This window comes from Rattus norvegicus, chromosome 5 (assembly GCF_036323735.1).
Source record: "Rattus norvegicus strain BN/NHsdMcwi chromosome 5, GRCr8, whole genome shotgun sequence".
NCBI classification, from domain to species: domain Eukaryota; kingdom Metazoa; phylum Chordata; class Mammalia; order Rodentia; family Muridae; genus Rattus; species Rattus norvegicus.
Window position 1 is genome coordinate 140604152 of NC_086023.1, and position 20347 is coordinate 140624498.

General features: G+C 45.3%; 1 protein-coding gene across 8 annotated transcripts in view; it reads left to right on the plus strand.

The window, feature by feature from the left end:
- Trit1 (tRNA isopentenyltransferase 1) overlaps positions 1–19730 on the plus strand; it is a 45423-nt gene extending 25693 nt beyond the window's left edge. For 2 of the 8 annotated variants that reach the window (XM_039110307.2, XM_063287985.1), the window contains 11 exons: positions 1444–1506; positions 3451–3591; positions 8225–8323; positions 9027–9172; positions 11560–11702; positions 13195–13306; positions 13648–13760; positions 13968–14045; positions 16775–16884; positions 17178–17295; positions 18901–19728. In XM_039110307.2, coding sequence (XP_038966235.1) covers positions 1444–1506; positions 3451–3591; positions 8225–8323; positions 9027–9172; positions 11560–11702; positions 13195–13306; positions 13648–13760; positions 13968–14045; positions 16775–16884; positions 17178–17295; positions 18901–19070 — 1293 coding nt within the window. In that variant the 3' untranslated portion in view covers positions 19071–19728. Of the gene's footprint in view, positions 1–1443; positions 1507–3450; positions 3641–8224; positions 8324–9026; positions 9173–11559; positions 11703–13194; positions 13307–13647; positions 13761–13967; positions 14046–16774; positions 16885–17177; positions 17296–18900 lie in introns of those variants that run through there. The other 6 variants (XM_006238804.5, NM_001108676.1, XM_063287986.1 and 3 more) reach the window with 6 other exon arrangements.
- Positions 19731–20347: the final 617 nt, after the last annotated feature.

Sequence of the window (20347 nt, forward strand, 5' to 3'; positions counted from 1 at the left end):
AGGCAGTACCAAGAAGGACAAGGCAGGTGTCTGAGACAAACTGTCCAGCAGCTGTCTGGTCTTGCGTTTGGTGCCCACAAGCTCCTAGATGCCATCACTGTCATTGCCTAGGAATTTGGGCTGCTGCTGTACAGGCTGAGGGCACTCACAGAAGTGTTGTTCGTGGCCACGTCTGGACTGTGGAAGAGCTGAGAGACTGAGCGATGGATGCCTTTGGAGAGGACCTGGAAGATACAGGTGCAGAGTCCTTGCAGCATGAGAGGATGCTCTGCATGGCAGTTTTCCGTCTGCAGGTGGACCTGGGTGGAGCTGCCAATGCTGAGCAGAGAAAAGACCATATTGACCTCAGCCTTCCTTATTGCTTAGAAAGCGTGGTATAGCCTCAGGGAGCGATGTTTCAAGGCCTCCCTCTCCTGGGTCACTTCCACTGAATGACTGTCCAGTCTGAGTAACAGGTACTGTGCAGGAGGGCTTGGTTGAGACATGAGGGAGAGGGTCTGGAGAGGTGGGTAGCTGGTTAGTTAGACACTGGGTGAAGGTTGTGTAGTGGCTTCATCAGTAGTACAGCTGCTATTTTGTTGATTTAAGTTGGTTATCAAATTTGTTGTGCAGATGGAAGAATCCATGATGTGGTCAAGGGATAGACTGCTTGGGATGTGTTTCTCTGAGACACTTCCTTTGTTCTCCCCTTGCACACACACTGGAAGATAGTGGACCTGCGTAAGCTCTGTTTCCAGCCAACAGTGGCAGCAGAAAGGTCATTAAGGTCAGTTTAGAGGCCATGGTGATGTCAGTGATGTCAGCTGGGACTGCAGAGCTAGCCCAGAGCCTGAGCGCTCCACCCTGCTTTGGAGTGTAAACACTTTGAAATTTCTGAACACTAGTGTCCCCAAAGTCTCATCTTTACATCCTTGTCAGCATTTGGTTTTTTGTTTTTTGTTTGTTTGTTTGTTTTTTGTGTTCTTTTATTTGTTTCTGGTGGGGCTAAGGACCTGTCTCACTTGCTAGACAAGTGAACCCCTAAGTCACACTCCCAGCCTCACCTGAGACCCTAAAGAAACAAACACTAAGCTGAGCACAGAGGCACAGATCAGAAACCTCAGCATTTGCAAGGCAGAGGCAGGGCATGAGCTACATAGCAAGTTCCAGGCCAGCCAGGGCCACATAGTAAGACACACAGAAAGAGACAGACAGACAGACAGACAGGTCTGTCATCTAGCTTTAGTTTGGAAGCTGGCAGTGTTGCAGGTCTTCATTATCTTTCTCATAGTTACACTTGGCGTAGAACACTGTACGGTGTGATTGTGACCCAGTGACACTGCAGCAAACCTAGTCTGTAGACGTATATTCTGTGAAATCCACATTAAGAAGCCGCCTGACTAAGATTTCTAGTGACAGGAGTCCTTATTTCATGCCTTTTTTGTTTTTGTTTCTTTGAGACAGGAGCTCTCCATACAGTGCAGGCTGGCTTTGAACTTGTGGTCCTCAGCTTCGGCCTCTCCAATGGTGAGATTACAAATGAGTGTACCATGTTCTGCTCACCCATACCTCTATGTCTTGTCCCAATTAATCTGATACTATAGGAGACAAAGGATAACCTTACTAATGTAACTCGTTAGTAATTGATTTTTTAATTTTTTTTTAAAAAAGATTTATTTATTTATTTTGTATATGAGTACACTGTAGCTGTCTTCAGACACACCAGAAGAGGGCATCAGATCCCATTACGGATGGTTGTGAGCCACCATGTGGTTGCTGGGAATTGAACTCAGGACCTCTGGAAGAGCAGTCAGTGCTCTTAACCTCTGAGCCATCTCTCCAGCCCTGATTTTTTTAATTTTTATGTGAATTATAATCTTTACTCCATGAATACAAGTTAAACTGTCAATATTTCGTTTTTCCTGATATCCTTGGCATTTGTATGTACTGTAAACCACATGGTAAGCAGTTCTGTGTGTAATAACTTGGGCCTACTTCTGGGACTACCTTCTGTCAGAATTACACTTAACGTGTTTTTTTGTTTTGTTTGTTTGTTTGTTTTGTTTTGTTTTGAAGGCAGTGCTTCCTTGTCTTGAAAGACATGGCTGTCCTTGAATTTGTCTGTAGACCAGGCTGGCCGAGAATTCAGAGTTCTACTTGCCTCTGCTGCCAGGGTGTAAACTTGCGCCCCCCCCCCCCCCCCCCGGCCTCTAGAACAGTGGTACTCAATCTGCAGGTTACCACCCCTTTGGTGGTAGTGGTGGGGAAGATTGAATGACCCTTTTACTGGGGTCCATCTACATATCATCTTTACATATTAAAGGTATATAGCATTAGAAAGAGCCTCTGCCCTAGAAGATATTTCTAAAGGCAGATCTCAGGATGAAAGTTTACTTTGAGTGTCCGATAGAAAAGTGGTGTAATACAGAGCCACAATGCTTAGCAAGTACCAGGTAAAAACAAAGTGCATTTTATCTGGATTAAGTTATTCAGCCCTCACAAGCCTCTGAGTTAGGAGTTATTACCTCTGTGCACTTAAGAGGGATTGGGTTCAGAGGAGTTGGTACCCTTGTACTCCCAGAATAAAAGCCAGGAAGTGGCAGAACCAGGAGTTACCTGAGGAAGCAAGGCGCCGGGGCTCTTCCTTGTAACCATAGCGCTGTTCTCCACTTACCTGACACTGGTGTAAGTAAAGGGAAATGTGAGCTGGAAAACACCTTTAACATCCTTGGGTCTCTGTGGGACTTGCTATTTGTTGGTTCAGTGCTTACAGAATCAGTGATTACAGAGAGAACATTTATCCCTGTTCCCAAACTAGTATTTTCAGATCTGGTCTCCATCTGAGTGAGCCCTTCCATCCAGACAGGGAGCTCTTGCACTTTTAGTAGAATTGGCAGGTCAAGAGCTCGAGGGTAGCATTGCCTGTGGTATATAGACTTTAAGTGCTGACCTGAGCAGTCACCGGGCAGATGATGATGTCGCTAGTAGAGCAGGGCAGTAGTGAGGATCCACGTGTGTTCGGTGTGTCTTCGTGGACTTGCCACTTTCTCATAAGTAGAAACAATCTGACAGGAGCCCTGCTTAAGTCCAAGAGCTGCCGAGCCTTTGGGGCAGTTGTGAGCAATGCAGAAATGTTTTCCTTTCTGGAGACTGAAGAGCGGAACGAGAAGCTGTTTAAATGCCTAGAGAAGTCTTTGGTACTTGAGAGTTCCTTCCTGGCAGGGATTTACATACCTCCTTAATCTCTTAAGTCAGGCGAACGGCTACAGTGTGGCAAGCAAGACAGCACTGTTTTCTTCTTGCTCTGACTTCATTTTTGTGCTTCTGGTTTTGCTTCCAGACAAAAGCTAGACCTATTGCTTGGGGTCAGCCAAGTATTTGGTTGGAGGGAGAGATAGACTGTCACTTCTGCTCATCAAGTGTGTATTCTGTGGAGGCTGATGACTCTCTCATTTATGTTCTTCCTCATAGGTCTATGAAGGGCTAGACATCATCACCAATAAGGTCTCTGCCCAGGAGCAGAAGATGTGCCGGCACCACATGATCAGCTTTGTGGATCCACTCGTGACCAGCTACACCGTGGTAGACTTTAGGAACAGAGCCACTGCCCTGATATCCTTAAGGAAACTTAGCACCCACCCCTGGAGGGTTCCTAGTGGTGGTTTACTCTAAGCGAGGGCACTTACACTCAGTAAAGCTTCCCTCAGAACTCATTAGAAATGCTGTCCCTTGGGCTCCACCCCAGATCTACTAAGTTAGAGTCTACACTACAACAAGAGGTCTGTGTGGTTCCTTCTTTTTAAAGTTTATGTATTTTTATTGTATGTGTGCACATGTGTGTGTCCTGTGTGTGGAGGTCAGAATACAACTTTCAGGAGTCAGATCTCTCTTTTTTGTTGAGGCAAAGTCTTTTTGGTGTTTATCATCCTGTATATTGCAGGCATTCTGACCCATAATGATGTTCTAAGTGATTCTCTCGTTTCTGTCTCCTATCAGTATGGCTGCTGGGATTATAGATATATACACTATCTCCAGCTATCCATTTATTTATTTATTTACTTTAATTTTTATTTCATGTGCATTGGTGTTTTGCCCACATGAATGTTTTATGAGAATGTCAGATTCCCTGAAACTGGAGTTACAGACAGTTGTGAGCTGGCATGTGGGTGCTGGGAATTAAACCTGGGTCCTGAGAGAAAGAAGCCAGTGCCCTTAACTACTGAGCCATCTTTCTAGCCCTTCACATCTGGCTTTTTATGTGGTCCCCTGGGGTCTAAATTCAGGTCATCTGGCTTGCTAGCTCCTCCTTTACCCATTGGGTCATTTCACCATCCTACATATTAGGGACATTTGGGGAAAACATTTTATGGCAGGGATACTGGTTTGGAAGTAGAAAATCTATGGTGTAAGTCTGAAATTACCTCTTTTGACCATGTTGTTTTTACCAGGTCAAACACTGCCCACAGCATGGGGCTTCAGACCTCTGCTCTATAGAATGGGGATATGAAATTATACACTTACAATGATAATGAAGTCACTGAAAACCTCACAGGAATTGTTGAGTAGGGAAGGATTTTGAAAAATGGTTCTGCATAAAACTAAGACATTTTTGAGAACAAAGGAACCTGGTGAGGGGGTTTACACCTATAATTTTAACTCTATGGGAAGCTGAGGCAGGAGGATTATGCTTACATTGCCAGTCTGGGATATCTGATGAGACTATCTCAAAACCATAACTACTGGAAAATGTAGTCCAGTCTTAGAGCTCTTGACCAGTATAAGTGAATGAGGTCCCAGGTTCAATCCCTAGTAACAGAAAAAAATCCTGAACCATTAAGTAGAGGGTGTATGGGCAATAACAGTTATACCATAGGTGAAATTGTAACACAGGGGCCAGTGAGAAGGCTCAGTGGGTAAAACACTTGCCATGTAAACTTGAGGGCCCAAGTTTCATCACCAGATCCCAGAGTAGAAAAGGAGAAAATTGATTCCAAAAGTGTGCGTGCGTATGTACGCGCACACGCGGAACAATGAGAAACTCAGTGTATGTTGAAATGGATGTATATATTTATCGTATGTATTTCAGAATGGTAAAGAATGAATGGAAGCCCTGGGTGGTAGTACATACCTTTTATATTAGCACTTGGGAGGCAGAGACAGGCAGATTGCTCTGAATTTAAGGTCAGCCTCCAGGACAACCAGGGCTACACAAAGAAACCTTGTTTCTGAACGAACAAAAGAAAGAAAGAAAGAAAGAAAGAAAGAAAGAAAGAAAGAAAGAAAGAAAGATTGATTGATTTTTGCGTCAGTAAGGGTGCCCATCAGAACAGCAGATACAGGTGGGCTGCTTTCCTAGATGCACAAAGCCCAAGTGTGATCCCCAGCGCTGTATGGGTGGGCATGGTGGTGTGTTCCTGTCATCCCATCACTTGGGAGGTAGAAGCAAAGAGGTCAGAAGTTCAAGGTCACAGCAGCATAAGAAATTCTAGGCAAGCCCATGGGAGAAAACTTGTCTCAAAAAATAAAAGGCGTATCAAACTAGAACCCCTAGGCATGTGCCCTAGGACTCTCCTGTTCAGGCAGTTTGACATAGGTATGCATCAAAATTTTGCCATTAATAGCAATAAACACCCAAATGCTTACTCTCAAAGAATGTACAAAATTTGCTTTACTCATAGAGGTTCTTTGTAACGGTAAAAATGAATAAATTGTATCCACATGCATCAATCAGCATAGAAGGATTGTATAAATTATATAAATGTTGAGAATTACAGGATACATGTGGGGTTTTGCCACAGTTGTAACTACAGAAGTTAGAAGGCAAAACTCAGCTTGGCACGATGGTGCACACCTGCAATCCCAGCACCTAGGAGTGGGAGAAGGCCATTGGCTGCAGCAATTTGAACCCAGCTTTGAGCCAACAAGACATATATAAACTTGGGGGAAATGTTTATAAAATAGGGAACAAGTGACCAATGTTCTTAATAAATGAAGGACTCTCTTGTGAATGTGAAGATCCTTACAGGCCTGCTGTGTAATTCACATAGGAGCAAGCACAGATGATAAGCATGGAAAAGGTTTGCCTTCCTTACTAATCATGGGCATGCAAATCCAGACAACGAGATAGTGTTTTACCTATCAAATGGGTAGACTAAAATGGAGATAATTTCAAGTCTGCCTACTTTGCAGGGCTGTTGTCAGATGAGATAGGATATATATGAATGAATCCCTTTCAGATTGACAGCTATCACCAAAGATGAGGTCTTATTCTGAGACAGGCAGGATGTTCATAAAGAGTGACACAGTGTGGGAAGGGCTTGGCGTTTTCCAAGCAGAGTAGTAGCAGAGGACGACTTCACCAGACTAGCTCTAGGCTAGATTCGAGGTTTGCTTAAGAGCATAAAAGTCACAGTGTCAAACTGAAAGTATTCCAGTGAGCTCCAGAATCCCAGTGCATGAAGATGGAGAGTTCAAGGCTAGCCCATACTTGTGTCGGCAGGCTTGGTGGAAAGCACCTTTACCTACTGAGCCATCTTGTTAGCCCCTGTCTGTTTTTCGAGCTAAGATCTGTGTAGTCTTGGCTGGTCCTATATTTGCTATGTAACACAGGCTGGCCATGAACTGATAGAATTATTCTGCCTCAGCATCTTGAGTGCTGAGATTATAAGCTGTTATTCCGGTGCCAGCCCTCTGCAATCCTCTGATGATAGTATGTTCTTTCTTACCTACCAGTTAGAAGGATTCTGGTGGAAATCCCCATCTAGTTCTACACTGCAGGTTGGCTGGCAGGAAGAAGGAACAAGTGAATGATTAACTGCATATTAAAAATCAACTCTTTTTAAACAAGCAGAGCCCTAGGTAAAGCAAGTAATTATCTGCTCAACAGAAATTCTAAAGAGAATCAATTCTAAGAAGCAGAAATACGTGACTACAATAAATTGAGTACTTCCTGGTTTTCGGGCATTGCAGTAGAGGCCTTAGACACAGTTACAGTTAATGTTCCTAAACACTCTGGAGTCTTACAGATGAGAAAACTGAAGCTCAGATAGTTTGAGCAGCTTGCCATGAGAATTGAAGTCTGGTGAGGTCTTGGAGACTCTGACTCACAGCTGTGGTGTGGGAGAACTAGCCTATGTCTTACCTCAGAAAGCCAGGTCACACACTGTGTGTCACCTTGGTGAGCATCCTTGGGAAGAGCAAGACCTTAGACATTTCTAGAACCAGGTGTGATCATGAATTTACGTCTGGTTTTCTTTTTTCTTGTTTCTGTTTTTAAACAAAAAATATTTATGTGTGTAAATGTTTTGCCTACATATATGTCTGTGCACTGTGTGCATGCCTGGTACTCGTACAGGTCAGATGAGGGCATTGGATCCCTTAGAGCTGGAGTTACAGATGGTTATGAGTTGCCATGTAGGTGTTAAGGATTCAACCTGGGTCCTTTGCAAGAACAGCAAGCACTCTTCAGCATTAAGCTATCTCCAAGTCCCCTCATGTTTTGTTTTTTGAGACAAGGACTCATATATCCCAGGCTGGCCTTGAACTTCTAATCTTCCTGCCTCCCCTTCCTGGGTGCTGGGATTACAGATATGTGCCACCACACTCAATTTATGTGATGCTCAGATTAAGCTCAGGGCTCTCATCCCTATACTAGGTCTGGTTTATGGAAGTCCCTCCAGGCCTAATGGAAAATGATTCCATGAAATTACAGGAAGCACGAAGACAGGGCACTGCCTTTTGCTTCCTCCCTTTAAACATACATGACTTTTAAAAATTTTATTAACTATCGTATTTTATGTGTCGTATGACTGCTTGCATATGTCTGTGTACCACATATGTGGCTGATGCCTGGGAGGGCAGAAGAAGACGATTCCCTGGGGCTGGAATTGTAGATGGTTGAGAGCCACATGTGGGTGATGGGAATTGAACCAATTCTCTGGAAGAGCAGCCAGTGCTTTTAACCATTGAGCCATCTCTCCAGCCCCTCTGCCTGCCTGCCTGCCTGCCATCTGTCCGTCCGTCCGTCCGTCCTTCCTTCCTTCCTTCCCATTTTTTTGGGTGTGTGTGTGTGTGTTGTATACTTGTTAGTGTGTGTGCATGTAAGTGCATGTGCACATAAGCATAAGTGGGTGGAAGCCTGAGGTATGCATACATGTGCTGGCCTTTGTGATTTCTTGTTAAAACTCTTCTTCCCACATAAGTCAGTATCCACTTATTGATATTAAATAACTTTCTTAATGTTTACATTGAAGATATTTTTGCTCGAGACAAAATTCCTATTGTGGTGGGAGGAACCAATTATTACATTGAGTCTCTGCTCTGGAAAGTTCTTGTGACTACCAAGGTAAGTCTAGTTTACTTGTAACTCACTACAGAAATGGCTTCCCATTCATTTTCATGCTAAATAATTTTAGTGGGAGGAAGGTTGACTCTTAACTGTTTCTTACAGTCAGCAGCTGTAATTTTCCTACTTAGTATTCTGAACAAATGCCACCTCCATATGTGAAGTATACTCCTCCAAGCTGGCCTAAGGGTAGGGGTTGTGTGTGGGAAAAAGGCTCTGTGGATTAATTAGCATCCCTGTAAATTAGCAGTACATCTGTCTGACTCAGCATTTCCCGGCTGCCGGCATAGTGTATGTGTCAGAGACGTCCAGCACTGACCCTTTCTGTGGAGGTGCTGCTGTGTGGAGCAAGACTGGCAATGGCAATGTGCTGGCGGTTCTGGCCTACTCTTCGGTCATCCTTAGGGAATGTGGACTAGATTGCTGAATGTGTAAACTAGATGTGGTAGCCCAGTTAAACAAGCAGAGTAGCCAGTCCTTCCCTAAGAGGCAAGTGCCCTCACTCTTTGCTTACTGTGGCCTTACAGTACTTACCCCACATATTGGAAACTTTAGTTTATGATCTCTTTCCCACTGTATGGTACGATCTTCAGATCCATCTCTGTTCTTTATTTCTAAGGCTTAGCAAGATGCCTGCCCATTATATAGTCTAAATGTTTATTGAATGTTGGATTACATTTATTTGTAAACTTTCATGTACTAGCCCCAGGGGATGGGCACTGGGAAAGCGGTTGATCGGAAAGTAGAACTTGAAAAGGAAGATGGTCATGAACTCCATAAACGGCTAAGCCAGGTGGATCCAGAAATGGCTGCCAAGCTACACCCACATGACAAACGCAAAGTGGCCAGGTAAGAAAGCCTGGGTCCGGGGTTGGGGATTTGGCTCAGTGGCAGAGCGCTTGCCTAGGAAGCGCAAGGCCCTGGGTTCGGTCCCCAGCTCCGGGAAAAAAAAAAAAAAAAAAAAAAAGAACCAAGAAAGCCTGGGTCCATTGCCCCAGAGTTCCTTTATAGATCGTGGAGACAGTAAAGTGTTTGTTTGACCTGGGTGATAGAGGGGCTTGGTAATAGTGGAAATTGATTTGTTGTTCTAGTTCAGTGACTTGGAGGCCCTGAGTCTGCCTCAGTCCATCTCCCTCAATAACCAGTTGCACTCTGCTTTGCTGTTACATTTTAAAGGCACAGTACTGTATTGTTTTTCCCCAGGGCCTATGTAATCTTGCTTCATTTTCTATTTGATCTTTGCTTGTATAACAGTTTTCATATAAAATTTTTCTGGCATGTAGTTCTTTTACATTAGGACTTGAGTTTCATAATTTGATTGTGCAATGCTGGGTTGTGGCTTTCCCAGTAGCTTTCCCAGTGGGCGGTGGTGTTTATCAGTGAGCTCACCTCTGCACATGGAAACTTTGTAGCAGGGAAAGAAGTGGTGAATAAACTCCCCATGTGCTTTCTGAGAGTGTTTTGGAATTGAAACTTCATATGTTGCCTTGTTTTTCTTCGGCTCCGTGTCTGGCACAGGAGGCGATCTAAGGAAGGGTTTACTGTGTGCTACCAACACACATCACCTGCTATGGTAACATTAGTGTTGGGAGCTTAGAGAGTATTCTACTCAAAAGATTTTTTAATACCTGTGTTTCTTAATACTTTTCCATTATTCTGCCTTAGAAGAGCCCTTTAGGAATGCCCCCACCCCATTGTGCCCTCTTCCAATGAAATTTTACATTAAAGAAGACAGTTTTTCCCAAACAGGTTTCCTTGGAGGGCTACATTCCAACTGTTTTTTCTTCCTCGGGAAGACGTTATCACCGTGGTGAGAATGATAGTCTAGGGAAATGCTATTCTACTCAGTAGGCATCTTTTTTTCTTGTTGAGTCAAGATGTCATGTAGTCCTGACTGCCTTAGTCAAGGGTGGCCTTGAACTCCTAGTCCTCTCTTATCAATAGCGCTTGGAATCTGGCATTTGCCTCCATGTCAGACTCCACACATTTTATTTCAATCCAACCCTTTCCTTTTACTTTTAGCAGTTCAGGAACATTGTGGTGAACATTGCATTTACAGTTCTGTGTGCTATGATTTTTAGTCTGTCTCTACTTTTCTCTCCTTTCCTGATCAGATCTCTCTTTCTTCCTTTTGGTTTTTTGAGACAGGGTTTCTTTGGTTGTCCTGCAACTTATTCTGTAACCAGGCCTTGTACCCAGATCCGCCCACCTCTGCCTCTCGAATGCTGGGATTAAAGGGGTCACCACCACACCTGGTTCAGACTTTTATTTTATTTATTTATTTATTTTTTGGTTCTTTTTTTTTTTTTTTTCGGAGCTGGGGACCGAACCCAGGGCCTTGCGCTTCCTAGGTAAGCGCTCTACCACTGAGCTAAATCCCCAGCCCCCAGACTTTTATTTTTTATGCTGCTTGAGAACTGTGTCTCAAGAAGAATCACTAAGTTCCAAGCAAGAACTCTAGCGTCTCTCCTGTAGGGAAGATGGGAACTTTTATTGTCACTCTTTTGGGTGGAGTCTGTTCCCTTAAGTAGGTGAGGTGCTGTTAGGTTTTCTCTTTAGATGGTCTCTGTGTGGCCGTAGCTATTGAACAACAAGGGCTGTCCCTCTGGTGTTCAGGAAACAGAAGTAGGTTAGGAGGGGAAGGATTGCTTTCCAGCTGTACGTTGCAGCTGTCCAGGTTGTACTGTGTGGCTTTGGGAGCTCAGCTGCCTGGTGCTGTAATGTAACAGACTACAGGAGAGGAGTGTGTGGGCTCCGTCTTTGATAGTCTTTGTTCCAGGAGAGTGTGCTGGATTAGCCAGAAGTGTTCTTGATTAATTTTAGACATATTTAAAAAGAAAGTGGATGAGCTGGATGTACAGCATGCTTTGGCACTGTGGGAAAGGCTGTCCAGCGAGACCAGACTTGTTGGCTTGTACAGAGTGTCCCAAACAAGCTTGTACTGCACACTTGAAAGTGAGTCTCCTTCTGTTTGTGCAGAAGAAACCTGTTATTTCTGATCCCGTTTAACTAATTCTAGAATGTGTTTTTAAAAGAAGAGTGTTATTTCTCACCCAGAGTTTAGGTGCCTTTCTGAATAGCTCTGGGATTAGAGTAAAGCCAGGGCTTCTTGGTTTGGGAATTTATGCATGAAGTTGAAAAATGAGGCTTTCTGCAAGACAGTCTTTCTCTATTCCAGTTGAGAATGAATATTCCTAATGGGTTCCCCACCCCACCCCTTTTTTTAAACAACTTAGGAGCTTGCAAGTGTTTGAAGAAACAGGAGTCTCTCACAGTGAATTCCTTCATCGTCAACACGCAGAGGAAGGCGGTGGTCCTCTTGGAGGCCCTCTCAAGTTCCCTAACCCATGCATCCTCTGGCTTCATGCTGACCAGGCAGGTAAATGCTTCGGTCTAGAGTCTGTCTAAGGCAACATGAAGAACACTACTGTCAAGCGCTTCGAACCTCTGGTGGCTGACAGTGAACACTAGTGTAAGCTGCGAAGTTTATCGTCTCAGCCACCATGCCTTTTGCTTTGGCCCCATGCTGTTGTTCCCTTAGGTGTTTCTGGAAAGCAGGGAAGAGTACCGGTTTTCAGATACCAGAGCAGGGCAGTAAGAGACGTGCAGAATGAAGAGACTGCTGTTGAGAAGGTTGAAAGGTCAGAGTGAAGGAAGGTTTCCTGTAGCCAGAGGTTTCCTGTCTGATCTCATGGTTGGCTGCTGGTTGGGTCACTCATTAGACCTAAGAACTGAGTGTGACGATTGACTAGCTAACCTGATAGCATTCGTTGCTAAAATATCCTGCTGCCCTGTGCTGGGAACTGTTTGATCCAGCAAACATCCCTTGAACACTCAGTGGTGAATGCCCAGGCTTGAAAACATTGTTTCAACTACACCCTTGGTCTGCTGTCTTCTAGTTCTGCGAGTTCTCTCTCTCTTTCTCTTTCCTTCTTTCTTTTTTATTCATTCTATTTACATGAGTACACTAGCTGTCTTCAGACACACTAGAAGAGGGCATCAGATTCCATTACACATGGTTGTGAGCCACCATGTGGTTGCTGGGAATTGAACTCGGGACCTCTGGAAGAGCAGTCAGTGCTCTTAACCACTGAGCCATCAAGAGGTAGCAACAGTGAACAGATAGGGCAGGCAGTCCTAATTGTGAGGAGAGTTCATTTTGAGTCATTCTCAGTTAGAAGTTTATGGAAGAATCTAACTTTTCTGTAATGAAATGTTTTTACAGTCCAGCTTTACACCACAATTCAGAATAAACTATCGGCGTTGCCTCATGGCAGTGCTGTGTCTGGTTGCTACACCTATGTGATGATGGCCTCCCACTCACCTGGGCAGTTAAAGCTTGTACCATGCAGCTGTACCAGGAGGTCACCTGAGGAGGCTGATGAAAATAACACAGGGTAAAAAAAATTATGACAAAAGTTAGGGAAAGTCAAACACTGGACATGGTAATGCACATGCCCTTTACTTCCAGCACTCAGAGGCAGAGGGAGGTGAGTCTGTGCGTTCCAGGCCAGCCTGGTCTACAGAGTAAGACACTGTCTCAGAAAACCAAAGAGAAAAGGAAAGTCAACCAGGGGACCCTTGGCCACTTTGAAAAGCAGTGGGTGTGTAGTCCACGGTAAAGCGCCTGCCCTTGGTTCCAGCTGTCATTATATGCTATTCAAATAACAGGAAGGCGTGTGCTCTGTTCTTTTTTGCTGTCCACTTACACAGTCCAAAGGTCAGGTAAATACAATAGGAATCTTTATATCAGAGGAATCCTTTCATTGGGATAGAAACCCTTCCTTGTGGCAGGCAGCCTGGTCAGTTCACAGTGTGAGTGTAGTAGGCACCAGCATGCACTGCTCATTCTCGGGCTGTTTTGACTCAAGTTCTAGATGAGCGCCTGGATAAGAGAGTGGACGACATGCTTGCTGCCGGACTCTTGGAAGAGCTGAGAGATTTTCACAGACGCTATAATCTTAAGAACGTTTCAGAAGATAGGTGAGGATTTGCCTGCTGTTCCCCTTTGCTTGCCCATGGTTGCAAGAGCATAGACAAGACTAGCACTGGCCCCGGATCTACTTGCTAGTCCTCTGCCTTCGCGATGGCAAGAGCTGTTGAAGGCGGTTATTCCACCTGTTGGAGTGGAAGTCGGCTTTTTTTTTTTTTTTTTAGACATTTCCAGAAGTTACTTTTAAGGAAGTAACCTGGCCGCTGGTGGAGTGGGAAGGGGACCAGTCAATAAATGATCAGGACCTCACTGTTGTAGTCAGTGACAACCTCCAAGGCCCCTGCTGGCTTCCAGAGGCTGTGGCTCACTGCTGACACTCTCCTGTTCCCAGCCAGGACTATCAACATGGTATCTTCCAGTCAATTGGCTTCAAGGAATTTCACGAGTACCTGACCACTGAGGGGAAATGCACACCAGAGACTAGTAACCAGCTTCTAAAGAAAGGTGTGAATTCCTATGTGTAACCTAGCCCTGGACATCCTCGGGTGATAGTCTGAGCTGAGGCTAGAAGAGTCTCGGCTAAAAATCAAGATGGTTATCTGTGAAGTCTAATGGTGTGCTTATTTCTTTTGTTCGTGGGCTGGGAGGGTGTTGACTCCTAACAGAAAGAAGTGCTTACCCAGGTGCCATTGTGTCTGCTGTATCTTGCAGGGGTTGAGGCTCTGAAACAAGTAACTAAGAGATATGCCCGGAAACAGAACCGATGGGTTAGAAACCGCTTTTTGAGCAGTAAGTCCCAATTTTCTTCTCATCCTTTTTGACAGAATGTTGATCTGCCCTAAGAATTTGGCCCCCAAAGTCTTTTGCATAGATAATTATTTGGGGGGGGTGTTCTGGTGATGTCTCGGGGGAAAAAAGAGCAACAAGTTTCCATTGAAGAGTTTTCTTCTTCCTTGCGCAGATGGTGGTGGCTACAAACAGGATGCAGGAGCGAGCAGTGTAAGAGCAGTGAGCGGAGTAGGGTAGGGCTGGTTCTGACCTCTGTGTTGTCCCTGGAGGGCAGACAAATCTTCAGGGAACTTCCCTAGTTAAAGTGCATCTTGGTCTGGTGTTCTTTACTAAAGAGAGCAAAGTAAAATGCTTCTCCTTGCTTTATTTTTGTGATCATATACATAGTACTTGAATTGCTTCAAATGAAACTTTAATTGGACAGAACTTTGTTGGGGAGTGGGGTTCAAGGCAGTGTTTCTCTGTGTATCTCTGGCTGTCCTGGAACTTGCTCTGTAGACCAGGTTGAACTTGAACTCACAGGATTCCCCCTGCCTCTGCATCCCAAGTGCTGGGATTAAAGGCCTGTGCAGTCACTTCCAGACTTGGACAGAACTGGGAGAGGGAAGAAAGTCTCATGCTGCGTCTTTGGCACAAATGTAGTGCTGTATATAGTTGAGTTGAGGCTTCAAGGTGAAGGTAATTGTCTCTACAGATAAGAACATGAAGACCTAGTGAAAGCCAAGTACCTCTCCTTCCCTTCACCCCTGGCTTCTAGGCAAGAGAGCCCAATACAGGCCTGACTCTGAAGTCATGTTTCATTTAGCTATGCCATGGGCTACCTGGCATTCATATTGGCCCTCAAGCCCCCAGTTGTATGCTGATGAGCTAAAAGGAGATTACTTTAAGTGTAGTGAAACTCCACTTTTCTCTTGTGAACACTGTAAAATACACTTCTGAATCATCTCCAGTTACTTTTTGCCAGTTCTGCTTTCAGTTACAGGTAAAGCCAGCTGAAGCCTCTGCCCCTGGTCTTCAGTGCCTTTGACCATGTACACTTTGGTGTATGGTGTCACTTCCTTCCGTTTACCCTTTGCCTCCTATCTTAATAGATGGGTCCCATCTTAGTCTTAGCTGAACTTGATGTTCAGAACCACAGATCTCAAGTACAACTTCCCTTCCCATGTCTGACAGTAAGTCTGAAACAAAAGCTTTTTGTAATGATTTAGAACTTCCTCTTGTGATAAGGCCATAGTAACTCCTGTCTCTGAGGCCGGAGGGGTTAATGGCACCTCATTCTGTGCAGACTCAATCCTGGTGCCAGAGTGAAAGGCACAGCTGCCCTGTAAGTCAAGAGCCACATTTGATTGGCCAGGACTAGTCTGCTGGGATATGGCCTGGCAGAGAGCCAGAGGGACTTCCCCACCCCAGCTTGGCCTTGGACCCATGCCAGAAATAGCAGCTGGGAGCCGAGAACTTGTTGAAAGGTGCTTAGACGGGGCACAGAAGCCCAACAAAGGACTTAGAGGAGAAAGGGAAATGTAGAGTGGCCTAGAAACAGGTGCAGAGCTTGACTGAGGCCAGGTGTGCTGTGGGTGCTGCCTGCACTCTTCTAGTCTCACCTTTCCTTGTGGCGGTCAGCAGGTGTAGGCCAGTTCGGTCTGTGGAGAATCTTATTTGTGGTTGGCACACTCAAAAGGCCAGCACCTGCCAGCCGTTGGCATCCCGATGCCTTTGATATTTTTTGTCTGCGTGACAATGCTTCTTGCCTTCAGGTACCTGCCTTCACCTGGCTGTAGAAGGCAGTCTAGTATGTCTGTGGGATGCAGAGGCCAACTGAAACTAAAGTATTCCAACACGGCTGGCTCAGATGCATGCCTTTTCCTCCTTCTTCCAGTCCACGTCCATTCAGAAGTGTTTACCAGAGAGTGGGGTTTGAATCGTCCTTTACGTTACATACGGTTCTTACAGAAGGTGTTGAGGAACCTGGCATTGTACTACATGGCTGTAATCCCATCACTTGGAAAGTAGAGAGGCAGGAGGATCAGGGGTCTAAGACCAAACTCAGGCACATAGTGAGTTTGAGAATAGCCTGAGCCAGGCAGGCCACATGAGTCTCTGAGCCCCTCCTCAAAAGCATGGAGGGCAGGGTGAGATTCAGTTAGATCAGCCCCAAGGCTAGTAGAGTAAGCACTCACTCAAAGCTCTTAGCTTAGTTCCTCTTTAAAGTACTGTCTTTGTATCATAACAGCCCACGTAGTGGTCACCAGAGCTGTTACTCCATTTTGATTTCCTTACGGATTAAAGCTTCTGCACCTAAGTCCCTGTTTACACAGTCATGCATACTTACTGCCTGGGAGTCCGGCTCATGGGTCTTGGAGACTATGGCTCATGTTCGTAGTAGAATGAATAGATGGCACAGTGTCACTCCTTTGACCCTGTGTGTCCTGCTTGAGGATTTTAAGGGTCTTGGAAACAGAATAGATTGGGATTTATAGGCCAGGTTCTCACAACTTTTTTTTTTTTTTTTTTAAACATTTATTTATTTATTATGTATACATCATATAGCTTTCTGCCTGCATGTATGCACCTGCAGGCCAGAAGAGGGCACCAGACCTGATTATAGATGGATGTGAGCCACCATGTGGTTGCTGGGATTTGAATTCAGGACCTCTGGAAGAGCAGTCAGTGCTCTTAACCGCTGAGCCATCTCTCCAGCCCATCTCACAACTTTTCTTTGTCATCATTAGGACCTGGTCCCAGTGTCCCCCCGGTATATGGCTTAGAAGTATCTGATGTTTCCAAGTGGGAGGAGTTTGTTCTGGAGCCTGCTCTCAGTATAGTCCAGAGTTTCATCCAGGTGACTATTAAGGAGGCCGGCGGTTGGGATTGCAAAGTACTTTCTTTTACTGGCACTTTCGCTGCTATTTTGGTGAGCCAAGTGTCTTTCCAGTGGGACAGAGCAGCAGGGCTGACTGCTGTTACATCTCTGGAGCTGGTTTTGCTTTCACTTCAGAAAGGTTGTTGCTAAAATCTGTTAACCCACCTGCTCTCTGGGGATGAAAAAGGAATCTTGGGAACATCCCTTCTCTTTTAACATCAGAGACTTGTCCCCAGATCTCTTTGCATTGAATGTCCCTGTTGCTCTCTTAGGGTAGCAAACCTACAGCCACTCCAGTGAAGATACCATACAGTGAAACTGAGAACAAGAGAAGTTACCACATGTGTGACCTTTGTGACCGGATCATCATTGGGGACCGGGAATGGGCAGGTAGAGTGCAGATGAGGGGCTGTGGGGGGGGGGGATTTGGGGAAATATATTTGGGTGGGGGGGAGTCACACTTTCTAAAACTTAGTCTTTAACAGTTGAATGTTGAGTCAGCTTTGTAACAGGACAGATTCCTGAGAACCTCGCCTAGACTAGGGATGTAGCCTGACACACAGAAGACCATCACCCTCCAGATGCAGCTAGAAGGGGAGCAAACTACCGAGAGAAGTCTGTTGGCCTTTCCTGTGTGGAACTTAGTTGTGGGACAGATAGAAATGAAGTCATTAGACAACTCCTGCAAGCTGGTTGGGAACAGAAGCACAGCCGGGAGGCAGGGGCATCATAGGGTCCTCAGGCCCACAGCTCTTTCAGCATTACTCGTTGAACTGGTGAGTGGCTCAGACTGTGATGGAAGATGGGAAGAAATGCTGTGAGAGCTAGCCTGAGCTAGCCTGTCCCAGCCACAGGAAGCCTGCTCAGAGTGTGCTTTACTGGGCTATCAGAGTAGATGTTTCTCTCCACATCACCCCATACAGTGATTAGGTCTATTAACTGGCATCTCTGGCAAAATGCTCCCCATTGTCAGAGACGGGGACGGCCGTGTGCCCGAGCAGCAGAAGAAGCCCTGATTGTTGTTGGCGTATAATGATGAAAGGGGAAGAGAGAGGGCGTCTGATTGCTTTGTAAAGGAAACTTAGTGGTCGATTTGTCGAATGTCCTTTGGGGGGAGCCTTTGTGAGCTCGGCTGTGTGAGCCTTCTATAGTGCCATCTGTCGAGTCCGTGCTCCCATCCCCTGCTGCCATGGAGAGCAGCCCAGAGCCCAGGTTTGCCTTAAGCTCTAGTTAGAGAATAAAGTTGACTCTTCTTCCCACATAAAGTCTCTTAGCTTCTAAACTCTGCCACACGCATACTTCGAAACCGTTTTTTTCTTTTTTTTTTTTTTTTTGCTTCTTCTTTTTTTTTTTTTTTTTCCGGAGCTGGGGACCGAACCCAGGGCCTTGCGCTTCCTAGGCAAGCGCTCTACCACTGAGCTAAATCCCCAACCCCGAAACCGTTTTTTTCTTAATGATGCTTTTAATATGTATAAAAGAATTTAGCCTGGTGACTTGAGTTCAATGCCTGGAACCAACATAGTAAAGGGAGAGCCACCTCCCACTTCCACAAGTCTCCCACCCATATATACACACAAATAAGTAAAGAAATAAGCTTAACAATCAGCCTGGTCATCCCTCTCCTTAGGCATTCCCTAAGGAGGTGTCTTCGCAGAGAGGATAGTAAAAACGAGCCTATATGACAGTGTCAGCGGGTAGAAGTGAGAAGACAGTTGGTTCATGTAGCAAACCTGCCCAACAGAGCCTTAGCCAGTGCTTAGCCGGGCCTAGAACCGTGCACTTGGGAGGTGAAGACTGGAAAAGCCTAAGTTTGAGGTCAGTCTGGGCTACCTAGTAAGACCTTGTCTTCAACAAATAGTGATAAACAGGTGTCTACTCTGTTATTTATGAACAGTTTAAAAGAGTGTATAGTTATCTTTAAATGTTTTCTCTTTGTCTTGTTTATTTCTAGAAAACCCTGATGACTTTTTGTTTATTTGGTATTTGTCTTTTCAGCACATACAAAATCCAAATCTCACTTGCACCAATTGAAGAAAAGAAGAAAGTTGGACTTGGACGCTGTCAGTGCCTTAGGAAGCCAAAGTAATTCACCAGACAGTGAGCTGGAACGCAAAGAGGGGGAATCCTCAGGACAGCGTGATCAAGAGCTAAAGGCCAGTGTTTGAGAGACATGCCCAGTGACCTTTGCAGAGATGTGGGGATCGAGCCCAGGAGGGAGGGGAGTGTCTCTCTTCCACGCCTGGACTGAGGAACGCTGGGCAGAAAGCCCCACCATCTTCTTTCATTCTCTGGCATGATCTGCACAGGAAACAGCAGGCCTTTCAGCTCCTCGTGTGCCTGTTGTGTCTGGTAATGATGTGGCTCAGGGTAGGATTTTTTTTTTTTCTTTGAACCTTAAAGGTTTTATTTTAGAAAGAGGCACAGATTGCACATTTTCTACTTGAGGATCTTTTTTAGTGGTGAATACCAAGATTCAGTACATCCTTTAAAGAGAGTTCTTGTCCCTGGCACTGGCTAAAAATAGTCTCATTTCCAGATGCTTTTGTAGATGACTGAAGTATTGTAAGGCACAGTCAGGAGTTCTGGACAGGAGAACGGCAGGAAGGAGTGGCCCAGAGAGATGAGTAAGCGAGCTGCCCCAGCTCTGAATCTGCAGCAGAGGGGGTCAGGCCGAGGTGGCTGTGACCTGGATCGTGAAGGCTAATGAAAGAATCTGTGTCCCTTGAGCTGCTCCTGTGCATGGTGGCCGTCGTTGCTGGCCATCTAGGGCAGACACAATCAGATTCCTTTGAAATGTAAATAAAGATTTGTAAAAGCCCTGTAGTGTATGTACAGCATGCTGCACTGTCAATTGATAGCTGTTTCTCAAACTCCACAGTCACCATAGATGTAGCCGTACATGGAACACTTACACTCTTCACCAGTCCCAGAGTCCATTAGAGAACTTTGGGGGATGGGGAGGAGCACCTCTGATATCCCCCGGTGTAGAGAGAAGTCCGAGGGACATGGAAGCTAAGACTTCAGTGTAAAGGGAGGGGAGGAGCCTTTTGAGCCAGGTTGATGGTGCAGGCCTTCAGTCCCAGGCCTTGGGAGGCAGAGGCAGGTGGATCTCTAAGTTCAAGGCCAGCCTGGTCTGCAGAATGAGTTCCAGAACAGCCAGGGCTACACAGAGAAGCCCTGTCTGAAAAACAACAGCAAAAGAGCATCTCTGCTGGACTTAATATTTTAGAATCCCAGACCTTGGAAGGCCATGGAAGAAGAATCATGTGTTCAAGGTCAGCTTTGACTATATATTGAAACCAAAACAACCCCACACAACACAAATAAGTCAGTTCCGTAAATTACACGTTACTCAGGCATGGGACCCAAGTTAGATCCGCAGAACCCAGAGAAAAGGCCTGGCATGGTGGCACCTGCTGCCATTCCTACTGCATACCACTTG